The 25,412-nt window shown below is 36.6% G+C and overlaps 1 protein-coding gene across 1 annotated transcript in view; it reads right to left on the bottom strand.

Annotated features, from left to right (window-relative positions):
- Nucleotides 1-25,412, bottom strand: part of cdh13 (cadherin 13, H-cadherin (heart)) — a 336,887-nt gene that overhangs the window by 169,200 nt on the left and 142,275 nt on the right. The window contains exons 4-6 of the mRNA XM_087796847.1: nucleotides 24,113-24,226; nucleotides 6,796-6,801; nucleotides 5,781-5,933 (exon numbers count right to left, since the gene is read on the bottom strand). Coding sequence (XP_087652973.1) covers nucleotides 5,781-5,933; nucleotides 6,796-6,801; nucleotides 24,113-24,226 — 273 coding nt within the window. The remainder of the gene's footprint in view (nucleotides 1-5,780; nucleotides 5,934-6,795; nucleotides 6,802-24,112; nucleotides 24,227-25,412) is intronic.

Here is a 25,412-nt window from a genome sequence, read left to right as displayed (position 1 = left end):
AAAAATAACAATAAACTTTAATAATAAATATATTTACTATTTTTTCTATAATTTTTCCTTAAGTTTCTGATTTTGTGTTTTAAAACACATTTGCCTAATGAATTTCTGCTTCTCTCAAAGGGTCAGGTAGTATGTAATAGTTACTGGTTGATGATTATTTGGATTTAAGGCGTTTACACATGGTTTCATGAGAGTAGAAAATACAGATTGAGATACTTGAATTGTAAAGCCTTTTGAAGACTAGGAGGAGCGATTACGGAGAAATTCTTGTTAATTATTTAATTATAATTAATATTTATTGTTGTTATTTTTTTTATATTTTTTATTTGCATGTATTTGTTTTTGGAGTAAAATAATAACTTTACAGTGATAAACGTTATAGTGAGGATGGATTTTTTTCAAATGTTGCACAGTTAGGGTGAATAATGATCATGTCTGGAAAGTCAAGTCAAAAAGGCAGCTGTTGCAAAAGATTAAAACAGTTTTCTTGATTGATTAACTGAGACCGTGTATACAGTCAGAATTAACACAAAACATATCTCCTCAACTTTTGCATTTGTTTCAAGAACAAGCAGGTTAATCCTCTCAATGTGCATAATTGCTAACCTGTATTAATCTTATATCCTCTCACTTCACTAAAAACGTGACATTCTATTGACAAATAATCCAAAAAGGGAAGGTTTATTATCCGCTATTATGAATCAAGCTGTGCTTTGTAAAGGATCGGGGAACCAAGGATGTTAATACTCTGAGCACATTTCAATAACTACAGATGTGGCAGCTGTCGATGCTTATTCCTATATCTGCAGCTCACCCCTGCATTTTGCTAAACATACGGAGGTAGAATTTTAATTCAGCTTGAATCTTCTTAGTCAGGACTGGATCAGATCAACGGGGTATATGTGGCTGACGCTGCAAGGACACCCCGTCATCGAACCTGAATCTTTTGTGGTTGGTGGAGATTTAAACAAATGCAAATTTTCCCACTAAATTTTTGAAATATGCATCGTTTCACTGTGATAGCTCGAGATGCTTGAGGCCATGCGACAGATCCTGAGAGTGAGATAAGAGAGGGACCTTGATGCATTTCCCAACTTTTGACCACAATTTTTTAATGAGATTAGAAGTTACACAAAAACATATTTCTGAAGTCTGCTCGCTCAGTTAGGCTAATAGATTCACGGGTCCTTTAGGACAGCGGTTAAAACACGCTTAAACACTAAAATTCATCAAACTACTCAGTTTTAATCTATATCCAAGGGTAACGTAATACATAAATCATATAGAAACGGAGGGTGTAAGGTTTGTTTTAATGAATATCCAGTGAAAATTCAGTTTTAAGTAGAAATATTTGGCTGGCATACACAATCGGCAGCACAGCCTTATGGTCCCATCGATATCTGTGATTTTCAAAATCTGAAATTCTAAATAGATTCTCGCAGCTTGCCCTTTCTGCAGATCGTTCTTTTTTTCTGTAGTCCATCCTTTGTCCCTCTGTTCTGAGGCTTGACAGGCAGGATATAGGCAGCACAATATGGCTACTCTTAGATGTGCTGTCAAAAGGCCTCTTTCTTCTGTAGGTCACAGAGAGCAGCAACAAAAATAGAAAAAAAAAATACTCAATAAGTCATTTTTCTTTGGTGTTTGAGTAGGGTAAATAATAAATAAAATTGGGATCGAGTTTCTGGCCCAGATGACAACCAGATGACAACCAGAAGTTGTTTAGTTGATGCATCGAAAAGTTCAGATCATTATCATTTTGTTCTAGATGCAAACACAGCAGGGTTCTTTAACTTAACGTGACCCGTGGGCCATTTGCGACCCTTGAGAGGATATCTTGCAGGTCCATATTCAATGTCTTGAAATATTTTCAGTGCTGGCCGAGGACGGGACTTTTCCTCTCTGTACTATACCAGCTGGTAAAAGAATACAGTTATTTTATTAATTTAGTCGAGCAGAACAGCTTAAAAACGAATTAATTAAAAAAAAAAAAGAATAGCCCAAATTTACAGTGACACAACACGTTAATTAACTGAATATGAATCACATTTTGATGTATCGTCTTTCTCCAGCTGAGAGACAATTACAAATTAGATTAGATCAACTTTATAAATCCCTCTGGAGATCTCCTTTGGGAAATTAGATTTCCGGTTCAAAGCAGACAATAGAAAGCACGAGAACAAAGTGCGAATATAAAGAGCATAGATAAAAGGAGAAAAACAAAAAGATCTTAAAGGAATACAAAGATTAACATAGAATAGAATAACATCAACCCTTTCACTCTGCTCTTGCCCCCAAACTCAGAATTATAAAGTCTAATAGCACGAGGAATGAATGTGTCCCTGAGTCTATTAGTGTTGCACCCTACGCTTTTATTTAAACAAAGAAAATAAATCAGATCCGGTTTAAAGCCAAGCGTTTCACTTGTACAAATGGGATAGAAGAACACAGAGCTTACTAAATGCTTGTCCGAATCCTTTCTGAAGCACATAGCTGTTAGTTCGCTCTTATATCTTCATCCATGCATTATCTACATTATCTTATTGCAAAGGTTTCAACCAAACACAAACTGTGTTATTATCGCTCAAGGTCAGGGTTACTCTTAAGGATACCTGGCACGAATAAATCTTTATCTCTTCTTTCCCACTTATATCAGGTGTAAAAAATAAATAAATACATAATATGTGTTGTGCATGTATGTGTAACTAAGTGTTTCAGGTTGGTAAGTGTCAAATGTACAGGTAGCAAAATATGATAGGTTGAAACAAAAAAAAAAAAATGAACAAGCTTCGCCACAATTTTTAAGTTGCAGATCCAGGGATTTGTACCACAATTTTGCCAATTATACACCTGTGTGGTGCAGTTTAACTCGAGACCGTAGCATTAAAGGAATAACAAGTTTGTTGAATCTTCTTTCAAACGTTACACACGCTCTAATGACAGACAGTAATTATTGCGGTGCCTTAGCCTGAGTACACACGACTTCTCAGTAATTATAAGTGTTGCATTGTGCACAGCAATGGACCCGTGTGATCCAGAGCCTTTTTCCTTTGCTATTTGCTCTTCATTTTCCATCTCATTCACATTCATTCTCAGCCTAATAAGGCATAATAGGAAAATAATGTTTGACATTCAGCTCTTGTGAAGATGTGGTCAGTGGATCTCAGTTCACAATCAACAATCTAACTATTGCATTGCACAAGCAGAATAGTTGATACTGCACTATTGTTTTTCAACTCTACACCTTTTGAAACCAGTGAAGGTATAGCCGGTAATTTATCTAACAATCATCATTAATCATGGTTCTGAAAATGTCGCATGAATCACACATCTAAGGCGTTTTGATGCGCTAATGTTCACGTAATTGCTTTTTCCGCCTTGTTTACTTATCAGTCACCGCTGGAATTTTAATACAAAGCCGCCTGCCTGTTTTGAAGTTGTTTACCCACCAATATGTTGTTTGCCTGATTGTATTTTTTTTTTATCCAAAGGCGACGTAAACATACTCTCTTCCCTTTAAGTTTCAGGAATCGTGACATTGTTAATCAATGTTTGATGAGAGATAAGAACTTCTTGAACTATCTAGTCCGTCTGCATATTAGAGGAAGGAAAGTTGTGTCTATTGTGGAGTTGATTCACATTGTAAATTAGGATTTCATTGTGACACCAACTGTATAAAACATGTTGGAAGCCAATGTTTAAAATATTAAACAGCAACAAAACAATCCAAATTTTAACATTAGATTCCTTTTCTGAAAAAAATGCAAACATCGAAATTTAGGCAATTGTAAAGTGGAGAGCTCCATCTAGTGGACTTTCAAAATAAAGTCTTGACCACTAGATTTCACCAAGGGTTAACATTTTGCCAGCCAGAGTCTATAGAGAGCCTCATCTAGTGATCTTGGAAAATGACGACAATGCATCATGATACAGTGTCTTCATTTTGAAAGTTGTATCATGACACTATCATAAAACAGCGTCTCAATTTTGAAAGTTGTATCATGACACCATCATGATACAGTGTCGTCATTTTGAAAGTTGTATCATGACACCATCATGAAACAGCGTCTTTATTTTGAAAGTTGTATCATGACACTATCATAAAATAGCGTCTCAATTTTGAAAGTTGTATCATGACACCATCATGAAACGGCATCTTAATTTTGAAAGTTGTATCATGACACTATCAGTATACAGTGTCTTCATTTTGACAGTTGTATTGTGACACTATCATGATATAGTGTCGTCATTTTGAAAGTTGTATGATGACACTATCATAAAACAGCGTCTCAATTTTGAAAGTTGTATCATGACACCATCATGAAACAGCGTCTCAATTTTGAAAGTTGTATCATGACACCATCATGAAACGGCATCTTAATTTTGAAAGTTGTATCATGACACTATCAGTATACAGTGTCTTCATTTTGACAGTTGTATTGTGACACTATCATGATATAGTGTCGTCATTTTGAAAGTTGTATGATGACACCATCATGAAACGGCATCATAATTTTGAAAGTTGTATTATGACACTATCATAAAACAGCATCTCAATTTTGAAAGTTGTATCATGACACCATCATGAAACAGCGTCTTTATTTTGAAAGTTGTATCATGACACTGTCATGATACAGTGTCGTCATTTTGAAAGTTGTATCATGACACTATCATAAAATAGCGTCTCAATTTTGAAAGTTGTATCATGACACCATCATGAAACGGCATCTTATTTTGGAAAGTTGTGTCATGACACTATCATGATACAGTGTCGTCATTTTGAAAGTTGTATCATGACACTATCATAAAACAGCGTCTCAATTTTGAAAGTTGTATCATGACACCATCATGAAACGGCATCTTAATTTTGAAAGTTGTATCATGACACTATCAGGATACAGTGTCTTCATTTTAAAAGTTTAATCGAGACACTATCACGATACAGTGTCTTCATTTTGAAAGTTGTATCGTGACACTATCATGAAACAGTATCTTCATTTTGAAAATTGTATCATGACATTATCACGATACAGTGTCTTCATTTTGAAAGTTGTATCGTGACACTATCATGATATTGTGTCGTCATTTTGAAAGTTGTATCATGACACTAACTTTTTGGTCGGGTTATTACCGTTTGTTGCTGATATTGTTTGGTTTTACCTGATTATTTATTTATTCGTCCAAAATCCAAACATTCAACACTTCTTTTAAAAATAAAAAGGCGTGTAGTGATTGAGATTTGCCACATCACTCTCGCTCATGAACGCTGTCGAACAGGCACACAATTTAGCCCACAAAATTTTACTGACAGAACACAACTCTTGCTCAGCTGCATAATGACTCCCCCTAAGCATGTGGCTAAGATCACTCCCTGCTAGAGGGGGCAGTCAGAGCAGTGCCAGAGCCTTGAAGAAAAGCCTCAGCTGCTGCCACGAGACAGGAGTCGGTTGTGTCGGTTCAAGGGACTCGAACCAGGGAAGGCCCAAGGCCAGATGAAGAGATTACATTCCCACTCTGGCTTTGAATATTTTAGACATCTCCACACAGAAATGACTGCAGGGGATGAAAAGAGGATGACTATGCACACACTTGCCAGGTACCTTTTCAGCGGCATCAAAAATTTAACGAAACATGTCTTTTAAAAAAAACATGATTAAAATGTAATTTTTTTGACATCAAATTAATGTTCTTTCTACTTATAACGGCTTCAAATGTATTAAATAGATTCACAAAGGACTAGGAAGGAAAGCGTCGATAAACAACACACATCAGACACTGACCTGGTAGGAGTCGATGGCCTCCCGGTCCAGCGAGCGGCTGACTGACACGTCTCCGGTGTCTATGTCAATGGTGAAGAGACCTCTGGGATGTTGGTCGGCACCGGGGCCTGTCAGTCGGAAGATATGGTTCCTTGACCTGTCTGATGAAATCACCTGCAGGATCCGCAACACAGAACACATCTTTGATCGTAAGTCGTGCTTATATGGACGCGGTCGATGTCAAACCTGAATAAATACTTCAGTTATAATTACAGAACAGAATGGCGCAATTAAACACGAAAAACACAAGATTATTTTGGTTTGTTTATGCGATAATTTTAGTGCCATCATAATATACAATTGTTGAATTTAACATTTTTTAAATGTTCAGCTTTTGGGAGGTTTAGTTCAAGCATGTAATTATTTTTAGTTTTAATAAAATAGAATAAAAAAATAATAAATAATAATTAATTAAATAATTGGTATATTTAGATTATTTTTCAATAAATGTATTACAATTATTTTAATAAGTTAATTCATATTTTGATTCAATGTAATAAAGCCAATCAGTATTTACATAAAACCTTTATCTAAATTGACTTAAAAAGGCTATTAATACATTTTTTACATTTACTGTGGATTATTGTAATTAGTATATCAAACTTCACCTGTAAAAAAGATTAAATAATAATAATAATTTAAATTATTATTAAAACAATAATGGAGCCTTAATACAAAAAAAACAAAAGAAACCTTTCAATATAAAAATCTTGTTAAATTATTCATCTTTAATCTTTCCATATTCTAATCGCAGTTCCATATTTGTGGTTTTTAACCCCTGTGTTATCTCAGTGATAAGAGTTACCACAAACAAAATTGTTTACGTTGCCTTTGGGTCACCTGACACTGAGATAACACAAGGGTTAAAGATGTAAAGCAATAGTCTATTAAAATACAACAAAGGCTTGAGCAGCAGAAAAATAATTGCACTTTGATTCTGTTTAAAAAGATGTGTCGGTCGACTGCGAACACTTACATGCGACTTTTGTAGGCGGGAGCATCAACGGACACGACGCAGCAGGCAGGAGGGATCATGGGAAAAAGAAAGAAAATATATATTATTATTAAGAATAATACAGTGTATTTGGATATATAATCAAAACCATTCCATGGATTAACAAGCATTTTTTATAAATAAAATAAAGTTGTGTTGCAGCAACTATTAAGTTGACAAATGGATCTTGTGTCATGAAGACACTTTTTTCAGTACGTTGTAGTGAAGGACGAGCTGAGATGAAAGCTCTTCATTCCCGGTTCCTCCCCCTACTTTCAAGGTTTCTCCTTGATGAAGTTGATGTCCATCGAGAAGGAAGTCCTTGGTTTAAACCAGTGCACGGTGGAGAAGAAATCCCTGACAAGAGCTTAAGGAAGTTTTAATTTGTTCCCCAACGACCTTAGATAAACAAACTTAAATCATGGATTAATGAATCAATGACGAGAATTCTTAAACTACTGACTGTACTGTTGTCCAAATGCTACCTTATCATAAAGAAGAAACAAATCAAATCAAATACATTACAAAGTTCCTTTTTCCTGGCATAATTGTCTTTAGAGATTGCAGGATGAATCACATCTTAAAATATTATAATATTCATCTGAACATCATGTCATAGATTAAGAATCCGTTTGCCATTGAAGCCGGCAGAATTTGAGATGTAATTTAAAACCCCTTGACCAATCATAAATGTGGAACAGACCAAGAGACTTAATCACAGGAAACTACTTACAAAATCAACAATATATTTGTAGTATTGTCCAAGTACTTACAGACCACATGACCCTTGAAAAAGTCGTAACTATATTTGTTTGTTTAAAAAAAAAAAAGTCCAAACACCAGATTTAAACGCTGCTGGAGTCAACTGTATCCTCTCATCCTCAGTCATGGTTTTGATTTAAATGTTACTTTAGCTCTGGAGGACGTAATGACTGCTGCCATTTAGCAACCAGCAGTTGAATTTCAACACAAAAATAAACAAACGCTTTAAATAATTGCATGCTAATTGTAAATTTGAAAAGAAAGTTATACACTGTTGTTAAATATAGATAAAAGATAAAGTCCTGACAAGGGCAAACCAAACACCAATTCCATCAACACATCTTAATACTCACAGATGCACAGAAGGCTCACACACACACACACACAGGCCTTACTTCTGATCTGTAGAAAAGTCAAATCTAAAGGTTCAGTCTGAACTTGATGATCTGAGGGTTTTCATCAGGTCACCTTTAATGAAAGGGAGGGACACATGTTTCATGAGGACGGCTCTTAAAATGAAGGCCCTTTCTACTTTCTCACTTGAAAGAGCATCGGAGATGAGAGAGCAGTGTTACCGGTCCATGGCAGATGAAGCTTGAGCCCTCATAGACCCTCTGCCATTTATTCTCCTACTTCATCTTCTGCCTCTTTTTCTTTTTTTTCTTTACTCCCTCTTTCCCTTAGAGCCGATTGCTTCCCTGCATTTGACTCAGTCTACCTTCTTCACTTTGTGCCCAGCATTCAGCAAAGCCTTCGCCTTTATCATCTCCCTCAAGGTCTCCTAAACCTTCTTTTATAAATGATGCAAACTGAGCGCGAGGTATTTTGTTGAAATACCTCACATTGTACTCGTTGAACCTTTGAGTGTTTTTAAAGAGAGATATATTTTGTTCACCAAATTCAGAATTATCAGCTTAACGCTATTGCTTTTTTCATCTCTGTTTTCAGACTTAAAACATAAAAGATTTTAGTTGTATATTAAGTAAATTATGTTCAAAGACTAGAGAAGGTTAAAAAAAAAGAACGCAACTTTCTTTTTTTTACTAATTTATTACATGTGTGATTATCCATTTATCAGTAATAAACATTTAAGATAATATATTACTTTATTTAACGAAAGAACATAGTTCGATTGTGTTAAAGGAAAAAATGGAGATCACTATTTGACTTAGGTTAGTTAAATTATTAGTTTTTTTTTAATGGGTAATGGTTAGGGTTAGTTTGTCTACTATAATTGATTCAATTTCAAATTGAGAATAAAATAAAAAAAATGTATAAAATAGTTTTAGCTTTAAAAAAAAATTGCTTCTTGGCAGAGGTATGGCCTAAATTCATCCACCCATCCATCTAATAAGTTCATTGATATTTCAACATTTGAATAGATGATAGTTTGGAGAAAGAAAATGAAAATAACAAATCAAAATGTAAACAATCTGTAGTTTAATAATCTATACAAAATTTTCCTTTAACATTGACATACTTAAAAAAAAAGAAAACAAGACAAAATTGGATGAAAGTCATTTAAACATTATTAAGGTTAATATGAATTTAGAAAGGAGATAGTTTGAACCAAATTTAAGTTTTTCCACACCTTTAAGTGCACCTTTCAACAATCTATGTCAAAGTGTTTGAAATACTTGACACTTCAAAAAAAAGGGCAACTGGCTTTCCATTGATTCCACCAGGCTCAAAGCTTGGATTAAAAATAATAATGTCTACGTCTCCGGGCAAAGGCTCAGCAGGATCGTCTAAACACAAAGTGTTTTCAACAGAAGCAAAGGGAAAGTCAGTATAAAAGACTTTTTTTTAAGTATAAAGAAAGAAACTCAGCTGGTTAACATTGAATATAGCAGACTTGGATGGAAGTATTTAGTTTGATCAAATACACTCCTGAGAAGAAAGGTTTCATAAAACAGCGTTTTTACGATCCAAATAGGCGGCGTTCTCTGGTGATTGATAATGTGAGACACACGAGTCAATATCATGACCTGCAAAGTAATTTAACTTGGCCTGCCGGCTGGTTAAATAAAAATCAAAGTAGGTTAATGTTTATGTTGATATGGTGAACTAAAAAGATGCCAGTGATCAAGATACGATAATAAACTGAGATTATTAATGTCAACAATTATACAGAGGCTTCCTATAACAGCAGAACTGAGGAAAGGAATTTAATAGGAATTTAATACTCCCAGTTAAAAGATAGCTTGGTAAATATGAACTTAGTTCTGGCCGAAAGTGCTAAAAGATTCTTGTCTCTGATTGAGTTTGACAATGGGATCCGTCTTTCTTAAAACAACCCACCAAATTAGGGGGTTCAAATAAAAATTACAAAATATTTCATCTACTCATTCTCTGACATGCCTATAGTTAATTTCTTATGAGATCTGTTCCTTGTTTTCTTGAAAGATGTGGATTTTTGGGAAATAAATGAGAGAGTTAAGCATTTTTTTGTTGACAATTTTCTGTATTCTGATCATCTACAACAGGGATCCACAAACTTTTTCCTGTGACGGCCATATCACTTTTACCGCCGGGGTCAGTTTGTTACAGCAAAAGTTTAAAAGATCGCAGGGGTGCCTTAAGCTAGTTTTTCAGAAAGCCACACATAAGCAAATAACCATTTACAGATTATTCACATGAAAAAGTGAGGTAATACAAAAAATAAAATAAAATAAATAAATACATAAATAACCCTCTTGATTCCTTACAGTCAACAAAGTCAGGAAATATCATTTTAGGCCTTAAATGTTTTTAGAGAGCCTAAATGCAGGTGGGTATAGAATATAACAACAAAAAAGATACAGTTTTGATTTGTATTTAGCTATTAAAAAAAATAATTACATCCTAAAAATTGGTTGTTTCTCCACGTAATGATAATAATACTACTAATCTTCTCAAATCTAATTTTATTTCACGCACCAGAATGCTTTCACCTCCTCCAAGGAGGTCTGTTTTTTTCTATCTGTAAGTCACTCAAAATAACTAAACCGATTAGCAGTTGAAATGTAACTTTCAAGAAACTATTGATCATGACTTTTGTTCCCGTTCCAAATGACCATCTGGATCCACAAATGATTTGTAAATTTTTTTTTTCACACTCTGTGGTGCAGAGAAAAGTCTTGTTTTAAATTCTCTGGATGTCCTCTGAGGCATCATTGGCCGAATTTCTATTTCAAATGCTAAAAAAAAGGTTATTTTGATATATAAATGGGAATCTAGGAATAATATAGGGTTTTTTCTGGTCTTGGTGGGAGTTTTAAAATACATATTTACCTACATTTGTTCGAAATAAAGGTACATTTTTAATTTTTTTATTTCAAAGTATGTGGCTTCAAACGGATAACATGTCCCATTCTCTCCGACCAGCTAATAGATGAACACCCTTTTTTTTTTTTCTTTTCTTACAAGGCCAACACCTAAACCTGTGATCATAGATTATCCCTCACGACCCGCATTGATGCAACAGCTGCCTCCGAGGACAGATATTTCTGGGCTGTAATCACAGTGGCAGCCAGCACCTGCTGAGTGTGACAAACTGGGTCAGCTGCAGGAAATCAAAAAACGACGTCGAAACATCAGTTGCATTCACAGATGGCTCCACTCCCAGGAATACCGGGGAGACCAGTGCGGGAGACGTACAGGTGTGACAGGCGCATTAGAAGATGTAAACGATGAAGAAAGAGATGGATGATGGAGGCACTTGCTTTCCCCCCCCCAGTGGAAGTTAAGAGCTGTAATAATCTGCACTACAAACTCGGCCTCACTAGTACCACGGTGTGAAAAACATGACCCCCCCCCCCCCAGTGGATTCGTCTCTCTCTCACCCCCTGTGTGAGTGGGAGGACGGATGGAAGGATCTCACCTCTTTCCATCAACACTCGTTACCAGTCAGCCACACATGAAAGACAGTAGGGCTCGGGATCCTGCGTGAAGATGACAGGAGGTGCAGTGCAACAACAAACACAAATAACAGCACGCAGAGCAACACTGTGACGCTGTGGGTACGTGTTCCAGCCAACAACATTCAGGCGAATAAAAATATTTCTATTGAACATTTTATGGGTTGGATCTATTCCCTCTTTAAAAGTTTTGGTCTCATAGGGAGATCATAAAAAAAGATCGTTTCTGACCCCGACATTTTTCTGTAGGTGTGAGTGATTTTGAGATGTTGTACATTTTACCAGAAGGCTGCCTTGTTGCACAAAATACTTTTTTTTATATATACTCAGACTACCATAGTCAGATTCCATGGATTATATCTGTATAAAAAATGGTTAAATTAATGATTAATGTGGCGTTTACCAAATGTTGCACCCCTGTCGCTCCATTTGTGTGCTTGTGTGTTGCATTCAAAGACATATTTTTGTTTATATAGCCGCCATAGTCTCTTTGAATATCAAAATGTCGATTTTATGAAAGACGAATAATGGAGTCTGTGTCCATTTACTCTACAATGTAAAATTAGTTGAAACGTTACACAAATATTTGAGATGAACTGGGAGCTTCCAAAAAGGACCGCAGTTTTGCAGGAAAAAACTTTCATTACTATCATCGACACAAACAAGCTGGCCAACAAAAACTTTCCCTGGAACGTCTCAATAGTTGTCTTGATTTTCACAACTAGAAGGTACAGACACAATGAATAATTGAACTCTCTCTTTGATAAAATCGATAATTTGAGATTCGAAGAGGCACTACGTTATGAGATATATAAATAAAGTATTGTATTTTGAGTGAAAAACATGCACAAATGTTTTTCTGATTTCCCAGATTGTGTTCTACGCTACATTTTTCGTCCACATCTGCTTGCCATAAAAAACATGGAGGTGCTCACGGATCGTGCAAAACTTCTCGGAAAATGTACTGACACCCACATCAACTCCTCAGGGCATAGCAACTCTAAAAATGTAAAGCATAAAAAGTTGAAAATTAACTTAAATAAGAATGTACGCACCACTTTATTCATCCCTTCAGTTTACAATTCAGCCCATATTTGTAACCATCAGCTAATGATGATAAGTGATTATTTTGTTCATTTGTATTTCTAGTTAAAAAATATTGAGATTCATGTACCGTAATAACCGCACCCCTATATCGATGTATCCCAGACTGTATATACTGACCCTAAAATGTACCAAATTTAAATGGTAGCAAATAAATAAAAGCATAATATACTAACTGCATCTTTTTATCAGTGATCTTGTTGTAACTATATATATTGACAGTATGGTAAAATATATAAAGTCATGGATGAAAGTTTCAGCACCCCTGGAACTTTTCCTGAAAATGCACCATTTCTTCCAGAAAAATGTTGCAATTACAAGTGTTTTGGTATGCAGTACACATAAAAGCATAACAAAAAAAGCCAAATTGTACATAATTTTACACAAAACTCCAAAATCGGGTTGGACAAAATTATTGGCACCCTCAACTTAATACTTGGTTGCACCTCCTTTGGAGAAAATAACTGACACTAGGCCCTACATTACTGGCCAAAAATATTTTTGATAGTCTCCAGATTTCATGATTCCTTGCACACCGTCAATGCACCCAGTGCCATAAACAGCTTTTGACATCTTTGAAACTTCACCGTATTTGACTGTAGGTACCGTGTTTTTTTCTTTGTACAGGCTTACTTAGGTATGTACTTGCAAACTGCAGTCTGGCCATTTTATTTCTCCGAGTCAGAAGTTGGTTTCTCCTCGGTCTCCTGACATAGCGCTCTCTCGTTCAGATGATGACATATGGTTCGAGCTGACACCATTGTACCCTGAGTCTGCAGGACAGCCTGCATTTGTGTGGAAGTTGACTGAAGTTGTTTATCAACCATAGGAACTATCCTGTGTTGCATTATTTCATCAATTTTTCTCTTACGTCTACATCCAGGGAGATTTGCCACAGTTCCATGGGTTATGAACCTCTTGATTATATTGCGCACAGTTGACAAAGGACCTTTAAGTCCCTGGAGATCTACTTGTAACCTTGAGGTTGTTGCTTCTTAAGTCCTCAGAGAATTCTCAGCTCTTCTTTCCCGTCTCCCATCTTGGACAGGACACAACACAAAGGTTGAGTGAAGTTTTATATACACTTTAACTGGCTTCAGTTTGATTTATATATTGGCAGCACCAGATCACATGCATGATAAAAATAATATTTACCCAGTTTTAATAGAGTTCCAATTATTTTGGCCGGTCCATTTTTTTGAGTTTTGTGTAAAATGATGTATGTTTGGCTTTTTTCTTCTGCTTTTCTGTGTTGTCCCAATCCACCTAAAGGACATAAACATGTGTATAAAAAAAAAACAGGCGTTTTGAATAATGCTTTTTCTTGAAAAGTTCCAGGGGTGCCAAAACTTTTGTCAACGACTGTGTATATAAAATAATGAATACAATGTTTTTTTTATTCAAAAAGAAAAAAGATAATTATATCTGAAAGATTTTGTCCTCTTTATATATTAAGAGCATTCTTTACGCTGCCGTCTCCAGAGTCTCACCATTGATGCCAAGATTACCTGCATCATCTTTATTTATCTTTCAATGGCCAGATTGATCCTCCTTTAGCTTAAAAGCTGGATCAATGCTTTTCTCTGTGTGTTTTCCATTAGGATTGTTTGTGTAGGACGCGCAAAATGACTGTTAAAAACAAAATCAAACTATCATCTTACTGTCTCGCTTTTTGCTAGAGTGGCTCTAAGAGGCTCTCTAAAATATATAAATTAGCCGGGACATTGTAAAAGCAGCATGGTTCAAAAAGAGTTGTTAATAGTCAAAAAAATGATGGTAGTTGGATATTACAGAAATGAGAGGAGCTGTTGCAGATGTACCTGTTCATCTAGATAAATAACCTGAAAAACATTTTTATCCCGGTCGATCTTAACAGTGTTTTATGTCCTCAGTTCTCAGTTTTATTTCTTGGTCTTAGTTATTTTTTAGGGGTTTAATCCTTTTTAACTTCATAGTCAATCTGGTTTTAAATTGCTTTTTAAAAGGCCAGTGCTTGTAAATGACTTGTAGATAGACAGTATTGATAACCGAAATTATATTTATAAAGAATAAGGAAGACACCTGAAAAACAAAACTTGACTTTATAAAAAACATCAAGAAAATGTGTTCTATTGTTCACGTCTTACATACAGTATAATTGTAAAAGGATTTGAAGTCTGAATACACTTGGACGCCACTCTTCCCCAAGCAAAGGTCCACTTTTGTATAATAAAAGTTCATTTTACTGTGAAAAAACGCAAATATTGAAGCATGGAACTTGTTTCACCAATTAATTTTCATGTGACTAATGTGAAGCAGCTCTTTTCGCAGGGGGATGAAAGACCAAAAGGATGACATCATGACTAAGAGGTTTGGGATGAAACCAATCTCAAGAACTACAACACTACTAATTATTCTATGCATTTTAAAGGGAATACATTTCAAGTAACATTACCTTTAAAGTGCTAGTTTACCCAAACTTTACTCGTTTTCTACTCACCCCATGGGTTGAGTTATCTGTTTCAGGAACATTTTTTAAATCAAGAAGCTCTCTAGTGTATGTTACAGCCATTTTTTGAGCAAATAAACAAACTGACCCTGATTTTTTATAGTACATTTATGTGCCCATCTGTACATTTTACTGCTGAGAAAATAAAAATGACGGAACAATTACTTTTACAGTTAGTAATGGCAACAACATAAATGACTGTGGTTTTATTCTTTAAGTTTTAAGTCTTTAACAGTCATTAAAATAGTCAACAATCACGTTATAAAGATCCATACCCGTTTGGTGGCCCCCATTACATTTGTGTCATCCGCTGACCCAAAATAAATTGAAAGCATCGCCGCGCTCCAGTATTTAAGAATTCTCCTTTATGTAAACTCTTGAAAATGGGCGATACCGCTTTGAGTTCACTAGTCGCTTGCCAAGAGAGAGCCACTGACACTTCCGGTTGTCATAGCGACAGCAAGGCGACCTTTGAGTGGAGAGTGGCGTACCTGTTAATTTTTATTGTGTGAAATTTGGATTGCTGACATGTGCGACGCTCGATCGCCCCGGCCATGTACTTACTATAATCTGCGATGTTCGCCCGAGAAGAACTGGTTTTAGCCGCTTACTACCTATTCTATGTGTTATGTGTTTTTTTCTATGATGTCTTGTTTTGCCTCTGGATCCGCGCATGATATAATATATATATATATATATATATATATATATATATATATAAATATATATTTTGGTGCTCGTCTGTGACGTCCGTCGAAGCCTCGACAAGAACAATTGTTCTGGGAAAAATTTTACTAAAGAATTAACGAACATATTGCGATCTAGTTTTTTGCAGACCTTTGAATAATAACAAGCGATATAAACAGGAAGAAAATGGGTACGTATCGCGAACGCTTCCAGAGCGCATTCAGTCTACCGTCTACAGTGGAAGCGCTTGTGATATTTACCCAGAGTACTTCCTGTTTATAGCGCTCGTTTTTATTTAAACAAATTACTTTTTTCCGGAACAATTGTTCCCGTCAAGGCTTCAATACAAGAGGGACGTTACACACGAAGGTAAAGGTAAAGACATCTGAGCTCCAGTCGATACATTAAAATAAACAAACGTTTTTGTCTATAACTCTAACTAAAAAGGAACAGATTACACTAAGAATAATCCTGACTCTTAATTGACATGATTATGAGTAGGAAGTTTTTGGGTGAAATATGGCTTTAAGTAAGTAAGTAAGTAGGTATTTTTTATTTATATAGCGCTTTTCCAGACCAGGGTCACAAAGCGCTTAAACAATCAAAACAATATTCAATAAAGTATATACTTTAAAGGTCAAGATAAATCTGATAACACAACAGGAGTTCCAGAAAATCAAGGAAAAGCCTGAACAAATAGAAACGTCTTAAGATGTTTCTTAAAGGAGTCAGTAGATCCATCAAGCGCAAAGAGAGAGGAAGATTGTTCCAAAGCTTAGGAGCAACAGCCTAAAAAGATTTCTCTCCTCTGGTCCTGAGCCGTGTGCGTGGAACCATAAGTAGATTCTGATCCACAGACCTCAGAGCCCGAGCTGGGGTGTAAGGCTGGATCAGATCAGTGATGTAAGGAGGAGCCTGACCATGAATAGCTCTGAAAGTAAGAACCAGAATTTTAAAGTTGATCCTGAGAGAAACTGGAAGCCAGTGAAGAGTTTTAAGGATTGGAGAAATGTGAGTTCTTCTACTTGAGCGAGTCAGAATTCTCGCTGCAGAGTTCTTAATCAACTGCAGGCGAGACAGCTCCTTCTTGTTAAGACATGAAAACAAACTGTTACAATAGTCCAGACAAGAAGAAACAAACGCATGGATTACAAGCTCCAGATCATGTTCCGACAACATTTTCCTATGTTTAGAGATTTTTCTCAGTTGAAGGAAACAGTTTCTGGTCAGTTTTCTGCAGTGTTGAACAAGAGACATGTCTTTATCAAATACAACACCCATGTTTCCCAGGCTCAGTTTGACAGACTGACCTAAGTCACCCAAGTACTGACTCAACCCTGGAACCTTATCATCAGGAGCAATCACCAGTGTTTCAGTTTTTTCCACATTTAGCTGTAGAGTGTTTTCACTCAGCCATTGTTTGATTTCTAGCAAACAATTGACTAAGCTGTTCAGCCTTTGGGGCTCAGTTGGATCAAAAGAGCAGTAGAGCTGGATGTCATCAGCAAAAATGTGATAAGAAACATCTGGAAATCTCTGAATGATTTTACCGAGGGGAATCAAGTACAGCAAAAACAATAAAGGACCCAGAACAGAACCTTGAGGGACAGATCTGCCAATTCAGACCTCATTTGATTGGATGATACACTAAAACTGCGCCCAGAAAGGTAAGATGAGAACCATTCTAACACAGACCAAGACAGTCCCACTACATCCCTCAGTCTACTTAGCAGGATCTGGTGATCAACTGTGTCAAAGGCCGAGGATAGATCCAAAAGAACCAGAACAGTGAATTTACCAGAGTCAGCCGACATCATGATGTCACTGGACACACAATAAAGCTGTCTCCGTAGACTGATGTTTACGGAAGCCAGACTGAAACTTCTCATGGATGTCGCTCTGATCCAGGAACAAAGACAGCTGCTCAGACACAAACTTCTCCAAGATCTTGGACAAGAAAGGGAGCTTAGAAATAGGCCTGGAATTACTGAGGTCAGTTGGGTCTAAGCCTGGTTATGGAGCAGAGGCTCCACAATGGCATGTTTAAATGCATTGGGAAAAAACCCTGTGGAAAGGGAGAGGTTCACCATATTGGTAACCCAGGGACCAATTACATCAAATACTTTGATAAAAAGCCTACAAGGAAGGACGTCATCTGAGCAAGAGGAGGGTTTCATCTTGTTCACTAGTGCCGAAATATCACCCAAAGATACAGCAGTGAAGGAGGACCAAGAGGAGGAGAGGGGCTCAGAGACAGTAGGGGTTCCAAACAAAGGGGGAGAGATTTTCTCTTTGATCAATTTAATTTTGTCAATGAAAAATCTCAACAATGCATTGCTGTCAGCTTCACAGAAGACTGGCGTGATTTGAGGACCAGGAGACACGAGAGAATTAATCTTGTCAAACAAAACTTTGGGGTTTTTCCTATTTGCTGCCTTCAGTTTTCTGATGTAATCAGATCTACCAGTTTCTACCTTCTCATTGTAAGAAGTCATCAGATCCCTGAGGTGAAGTCTATGCATCTCAAGTTTAGTGGACTTCCAGAGACGCTCAGTCTTTCGACAAAGTCTCTTCAGACTCAGGAGATCTTCATTTGTCCAAGGGCACCGTTTTTCTGAATTTTCAAGTTTGATTTAACAGGTGCCACTTGATCCAGTATTTCAACACAATGATCAGTGAAACAGTGAATCAAACTGTCCACGTCTGGGCAGTCATCGAAGGAAAGAGCGTCAAACATAGCAGAAAAACTGTCTGCAGTATCGGCTGAGATGACACACCTCTGAGACCTAACTTTCAAAGGCTTAGGTTCAGGGATGAAGTCCAGGTTAAACAAGACAAGAGAATGATCACTCAGATGGACATCATGTACAGATACATTAGAAATGTCCAGGCCAGGAGTAAAAACTAAGTCTAAAATGTGGCCTTTTTGAGAGGCAATCAAGATGATTGAGATTCACTTGAATTGAATTATGTTTGTTGCCGACCGCCACTTATATCTTTGATGGAGATATAATTAAAGTGCTTTTAGCTTGACCAACAATCAATTCTGCCGCCGCACACTGTGAACTCACCAGGCAACTTAGTACGGCAACACTGGGATTCACTGATGAGATGAACTTTATATATATTGACCATATTCGATGCTCTGTTGAGCGGTTCTGCATCAAGACCGGTCCACTTTAATGCACACTGTGAACATTCAATACAGGAGCGTTCGGTAAATGTTAATGAGAAACAACAGGATGGAAAACAGATCATTTTCTGCAGTAAATTGTTCGCCACACTTCATTAGTTCCACAACAACAACACTTCCTTGTTCTGAATCACATTCGATCTGAACAGAGATGGAATTTAGATAATGGTAGAAGAAGAACATCTCTGCGATGACTTTGAAAAATACTGATGATAAATTCAATTTAAGGATATAGTTGCTTTTATTCACAACATATTTAGACTTTTTTTTTAGTAAATGCTGGATTTGGCTGTATCATGACAGGGTTGAATTCTCGAGAGATGCCAGAATGAACCTGTTAGCAGTGACTGGAGTGAGAGAGAGTGAGAGAGAGAGAGACGAGGGAAAACATTTAAACAGTCTAATTGCTCCAGTTGCATTGTGGCTTGTTATGAGCTGGCTGAAGACACCCGAGGGATCGTGACGAGGAGACCCGTCTCCTCAACTAGACAGGGGAATGTGACACACAATTCATACGTCTCTGTCTGCCATTTACTACTGGATATATGCATTCAAATGTATGCTAAATGTCACCTAGATATAGAAGCTATATATGAAGTGATGCTGCATCAAATATGAAAATACAGTGTTGGCAACGTTTGGCTACTAATGGCTGGCAACGTTTATTCAACATGGAGCAAGGTTAATAATAGGGGTTGAAAAAAAACGATTTGGGGATATATTGCGTGTTCTTTGTTTCAATAAATAATCGATACATTTAAACACATATTACAGATTTACCCTGGTGTCGACGTCAGTACTCAATGTCTCCTCTGCTGTTCATGGGGGGCGCCAATTACGTAAATGGGAGTAAATAAGGCGAGTATACTGAAAAATATGACCCACCTACACGTTTCAACTCTAGATTGTGGGCCAACTTTGACTTTTAGGAGATTGATGACGAGAGAACGCCAATATTTTGTATCAACTAACACTATAAATTTGCAAAAAAACCCTCATTCATTATCATGGAGAATTTATACTGTCGTTAATGTGATCGTAATTTAATTATATTTCTATTTTATTTAGTTAAGGTATAGGTTAAATTAACCTTAGTTTACATTAAAAGTTTTTTACTGTTCAGAATCAGATTTAAATTCCAGATTTAAATAAAACACACAAAGTTATGTCAGGCACTTTAATTTGTCCAGCAATCTTTTCTTTTCTATTAAATGTGTTATGCCTTCGAGTGTCCAGGTTGACCCACATACCTTTAATAGGTCCAGCTTTATTTTTTTCCGAAAATTTCAAGTCTCCAAGTGACCTAAAAAACTTCCCAAATACTGGACAGGTGAACATAATTGGTTACATACTGTAACGCCCGCAATATTTCATTACATTTTCATGTTATACATTTCTTGTTTAGCTATTGGTAAGCTTAAACGGATCCAAGTTTACCTAAGCAGTGTCAGTCCTGGTTAACATGTTATTAATGTTCATGAACTTGAATGTGTCCGGCTGATTTTATTCATGTGTAAGATCAGAATGAGAAAACCTTTATTGCCAGTGTGGTTAACACAACACAGGAATTTGTTAAGGTGGCATTATGAAGTACAGAAATGAAATAATGCTGATTATATAAATTAAAATTAAATAAAATTACATACAATTTAAAAAGATATACTACCGTAAAAAGAATAATTCGTTTTTTTAAATGTAAGTAAACAAAATAAAGATAAAATATATATAATATATAAATATGAAATAAATAATAAAAAAAAATACAAAAAAATATAAATAAAAGCTCAAATAAATATTTTATTCTATTATATATTCTAAGGAGTTTCATAATAAATACATACGATTTTGAGTTACATACATGGTGATATACCGTTGAAATGAAATGTGCAATACATTGAATATTGCAATTGCATATTATGATATGATTGATTGTGGCTCAAATATCACCACAGTTTAAAATTGTAAGTTACTATTATTGACCCACCCCTGGTCAATAATGTTGATCTGTCGCTCTTTTCTACGTTCCTGCTGCGGTTCTACATCCTGAGTTTTACTCTCACATGCACGAGGACTCTCAGAAGTCAAATTGAATTCATAGCTAAACGACCTCCCCGCTTCTTCCAGGTGAGGAAGAGGTTGCATGAAAAATGAATGGTTGCCTCTTGAAAGTGCGCTTGCATAAGAGAAAAAGGGAGGCTATTGGTGTGGAAAATCACTTTTACCAAGTCCCCAACACATCCAGGTGGCTGAAAGAGCTCACATTAGTCTGTCAACTCATGTAGAGTCGACTCGTGCGCAAGATTGAAGGATAAGACAGCCAGCAGAGCGACAGCCACGTTATTCATGATTTATTTTTTCCTTTAACCATGCATTCCTCTCTTCTTTCGTTAGATGACACTTTAATTAAATCCTGTCAGTTCAATGCATATAGAGAAACAGGAAACCCATCATCCTCTAAATCCATCAGCCTCTTCTCTCCCCACATCCCTCGGAGGATTTCTCTCCTGTGGATTTTATCAACGCACCGAAAAGAGGAGGCAGATTCTCGTGGTCGGCCGTCCTTTGAGCACCTGAGAGGCATCACAGGTACCATGTTGGATTGGAAGTTAGTGTGAACTTGGATCCAGGGAGTGTGCGATGATTGTGCTCTCCAGGGTGCAATTATCTATCATGTGCAGGACTCAGGATGGGATGTATTTTTACGTTTTGTCTCTCGGGGGCACCAAGAGATGTAGTTGATCTTTTAGTGCCCGACGATATCCAGAACAAAAAGGCTCCACACACAAAAATACATCAAAGCCATGTATCGTGGGCAGATAGAAACGTGGAGCTGAAATAGACGCAGGTCAAATATTGAATGTGTGCCGCCTGGAATCAGGTGAATTTAGCGCTGAAATTGTTACAGGGCACTAGAGCAGTGGGGGCCGCAAGTGGGCGCGAGAGGTGTCTTCGCAAATAGGTGAAAAGGAAAAAGTATATTTTTAACCATAAGACCCAAACTGCCTTGATCTTTTGGTTTTCTCAGTTTTTCCATGTGTACCTAAACACACCAGGAACTTGTTCTACCTGGTGCTCCAGATATCATTTTTTAGTTTAATCTAATGCATTTTATTTTCTTTAGTTTTATTTTCTTACTATATTCGTTCATTTTAAATGCCAATTTAATGTAATAGCTTCAACGTATTTTATATATATATAATATTTTTAATTTATTCATTCAATTTATTTATTTTTTAAATCTATTTAATTTATTAACTTTTCTTCTCTAAGAAAGTCCTGTCATATATTTGATTTAAGAGTGGTAATTTTGATAAAAAATCCTGAGCACATTAACTTAATTTTGCATACAAAACTAGTAATGGGCTGATGAAGCTTCATGAAAGAGTGTCAGTAGGTGGCGCCATCAGGTTAAAAATGATGTGATGTTTAATTGTAAGAGATAGTAAAATAGTGCAGAGACTGCCGTCTAGTGGACTCAAAAAATAAAATAATGGCACTGCTTCATGAAGCTTCATCAGACCATCACTATATACAACTAAAAACTGCAAAAAGAAAGGACCTCAGAGAGAGCAGAACTGTGCCAGAACAACTTGTAAATCCTAGCTCTACAATTACTTTAACTTTATTATTTATAGCATTTTTTAAGCATTTGAAATCCACAGATCCACACGGAAATCCAGAACCGTCACTTATTTAGAGCCCAGCAGGGGGTGACTTTCGTTCAAAAGAATAGAATAACTTCGTATAATGCTTCATGAAGATTCACTAATCCATCACTAGTAACTTCCTATTCTTTCTTGTTCCATTTATAGTAATTTTTCTAACAGTTTCCGATCAAATTATTTATACGATTGTGTTGTACTTTTTTTCTCAAGTAGTGATGAAGCTTCATGAAGCAGTATCCTTTTTTGTCAGAGCCCACTAGATGGCAGTGTCTCACCATGCCCATCACTCCTTATAAGACCATCATTCCTTATAAGATCAGTTTAAATATATAAGGGTTTAAGATATGTAGGTCTTCTTTTCCTATCCACCTTTTAACAGACACATCCTTCTGGTTCCCTTTTCCGTCCCGGAGCTAATAGTATCTTGCTTAGCAGACATTTTTAAAAGTAACCCGATGAATCTTTAAACGGGATAAATTGTGTTTGGGTTTCAAAGTTTCATTCACAAAACTACTGCAGTGAGGGATTATAGATGAACTCCTCAAGGGTAGAGAACATGGCTTGTAATGAATTAAACCAGTCAGCATGAAAGTTGTTTGATTAATTTAGAACTGCGAGCATAAAATTCAATCTAAGGAGAATTATTGTGAAGCATAATTATGAGCTGAGGCACTACGGGCGCGTGTGAATCAAATGTGTTCAGTTTAAATCAATGAAGAGTCAAGAAATGTCGTATATGTACATGCATTGAACTACCTATAGGTGGCCCCAGGAGTTGTTACCCACAATGCAGTTTTTCTTGATGAGAATAATTCAAATATACATGTTATTTGATAAATATAACGTGTTGTCACTTTGAACAGAAAACAAAAAAAAACCTGCTGGACCGTTGTTGACCTACTTTCTTTCTTTTTTGTTGCTGCTATTGTTCTTCATTTAATAGCTCATGTTACAAATTTAAAGCACTTTAACCACATTTACACTTGAGTTCAGGAAAAAAAAAAAAAAATTCCATCTACTGAGATAACACCTCCACGATCCATCCATGTCTGAGCAGTGTACAGAGGGAAGAGAAAAATGATTTGTATCCATGATCCTGGTCATGAACCCTGTGCTCGGCTCCATCACAAAAAGTCAACGGATCAAGAAGTCCGTCGATCTCGATCCTCCTTTCATATGTGAGCACGACCTTGTGGTATTAAACTTCCCAGAGCAGGAGCTCATACTTGTTACAATCCTTTATGGCCGGTTTCTGGACGAGTAGTGAATTTGGAATGTGTAAATGGACCGATGCCTTTTCTGTGCACTGTAATGAGCGATTATCTCTCCGGGAAATTGTTGACTTTACATACAGTACTTTCAATTTGAATTCAAGTTTATGACACTAAGTGATGAATACATTACAATTTCAATCTTATTTTATACAATATTGACATTTTTTTCGTTAAATTCTGTCCATAACATCCCCTCGTTCACTCAGTATTAGACCCCAAATACTTACCCTGCCGATGATCCGTGGGAATGGGGCCCTCTGGTTCTCAGTCACGATCATAGGAGGGACCAGCATGGCTCTCTTGGATCGGTTTGACCGGCTCGGACCAAAACCCAGGACCTCCTGCGATTATAAAGGACAATATGTTTATTTTCCCCATCACATCAGCGAGCTTTAAACTGATGTTAATTGGTGGAGCTATTTCATTGGACTCTACGACTTCATGGATATTTCCAGTAAACAAGTGCATGTCCATGAAGGAGAGTCGATACAGACAAATGCAGCGGCAGCACAATGAAGGCTCAAGCAGCCGGGATAATGATGTATAGTGATACAAACAGAAGATGAAAGTCAAGACTGCATATGATTGTTCATCCACCACCATTCCTACAGTGCAAGGACATAATGAGGAAATGCTGCTTTCACAGAAACTGTCCTATTAACATTGTAGAGGGATCAATAAAGTTTTATCCATCTATCTATCTATCTATCTATCTATTTGTTTGTTGTTACGCTAAAACTGTCTTTTATACTGTGGTTTTAAACTCGACTGGCTTGACTGATTTTTTTTTTTCCTGCACGTCTTTGATAAAACCTCTCGCTGGCAGTTGATACAGAACTCTGCAGCAAGGATTCTGAACAGCTCTTGTAGGAGAACTCACATTTCTCCAATCCTTAAAACTCTTCACTGGCTGCTTCTTTCAGGATGAACTTTAAAATTCTGGTTCTCACTTCCAGATCTATTCATGGTCAGACCTTACATCAGTGATCTGATCCAGCCTTACACCCCAGCTGGGGCCCTGAGGTCTGTGGATCAGAATCTACTGATGGTTCCTCGCACACGGTTCAGGACCAGAGGAGAAAAATCCTTCCAGGCTGTTGCTCCTAATCTTTGGATCGTCCTCTCACTCTGTGTTTGATGATCTACTGACTCCTTCAAGAAACATCTTAAGACATTTTTATTTGTGGAGGATTTTCCTTGACTTTCTGTGTTTGTCTCTGTGTTGTCTTGACCTTTTAAGTATTTATTCTTTTATTGTTTAAGCATTTGTGACCCTGGTCTTGAAAAGCGCTCTATAAATACTAATTACTTACTTACTTATAATTAATTATCTTTATTCCAGAACAAGAGTACCTTTTACAAAATTGGAGTCCCTTGATTGGCCCGAGCCAAGTTAAGTGCCTAATTCAAAGGGGTAGCTCTCCCAACATCAGTTCAAAGTTCATCCAAAAAGACACAATTAAAAACATCCAAAAACCTCCATACCGTTCGTCTGTAACGTCTATCTTGTATTGAGGCCTCGGTCTA

This window comes from Callionymus lyra, chromosome 8 (assembly GCF_982586985.1).
Source record: "Callionymus lyra chromosome 8, fCalLyr1.hap1.1, whole genome shotgun sequence".
Classification (NCBI taxonomy): domain Eukaryota; kingdom Metazoa; phylum Chordata; class Actinopteri; order Syngnathiformes; family Callionymidae; genus Callionymus; species Callionymus lyra.
This window is presented reverse-complemented; position numbering and strand designations above follow the sequence as displayed.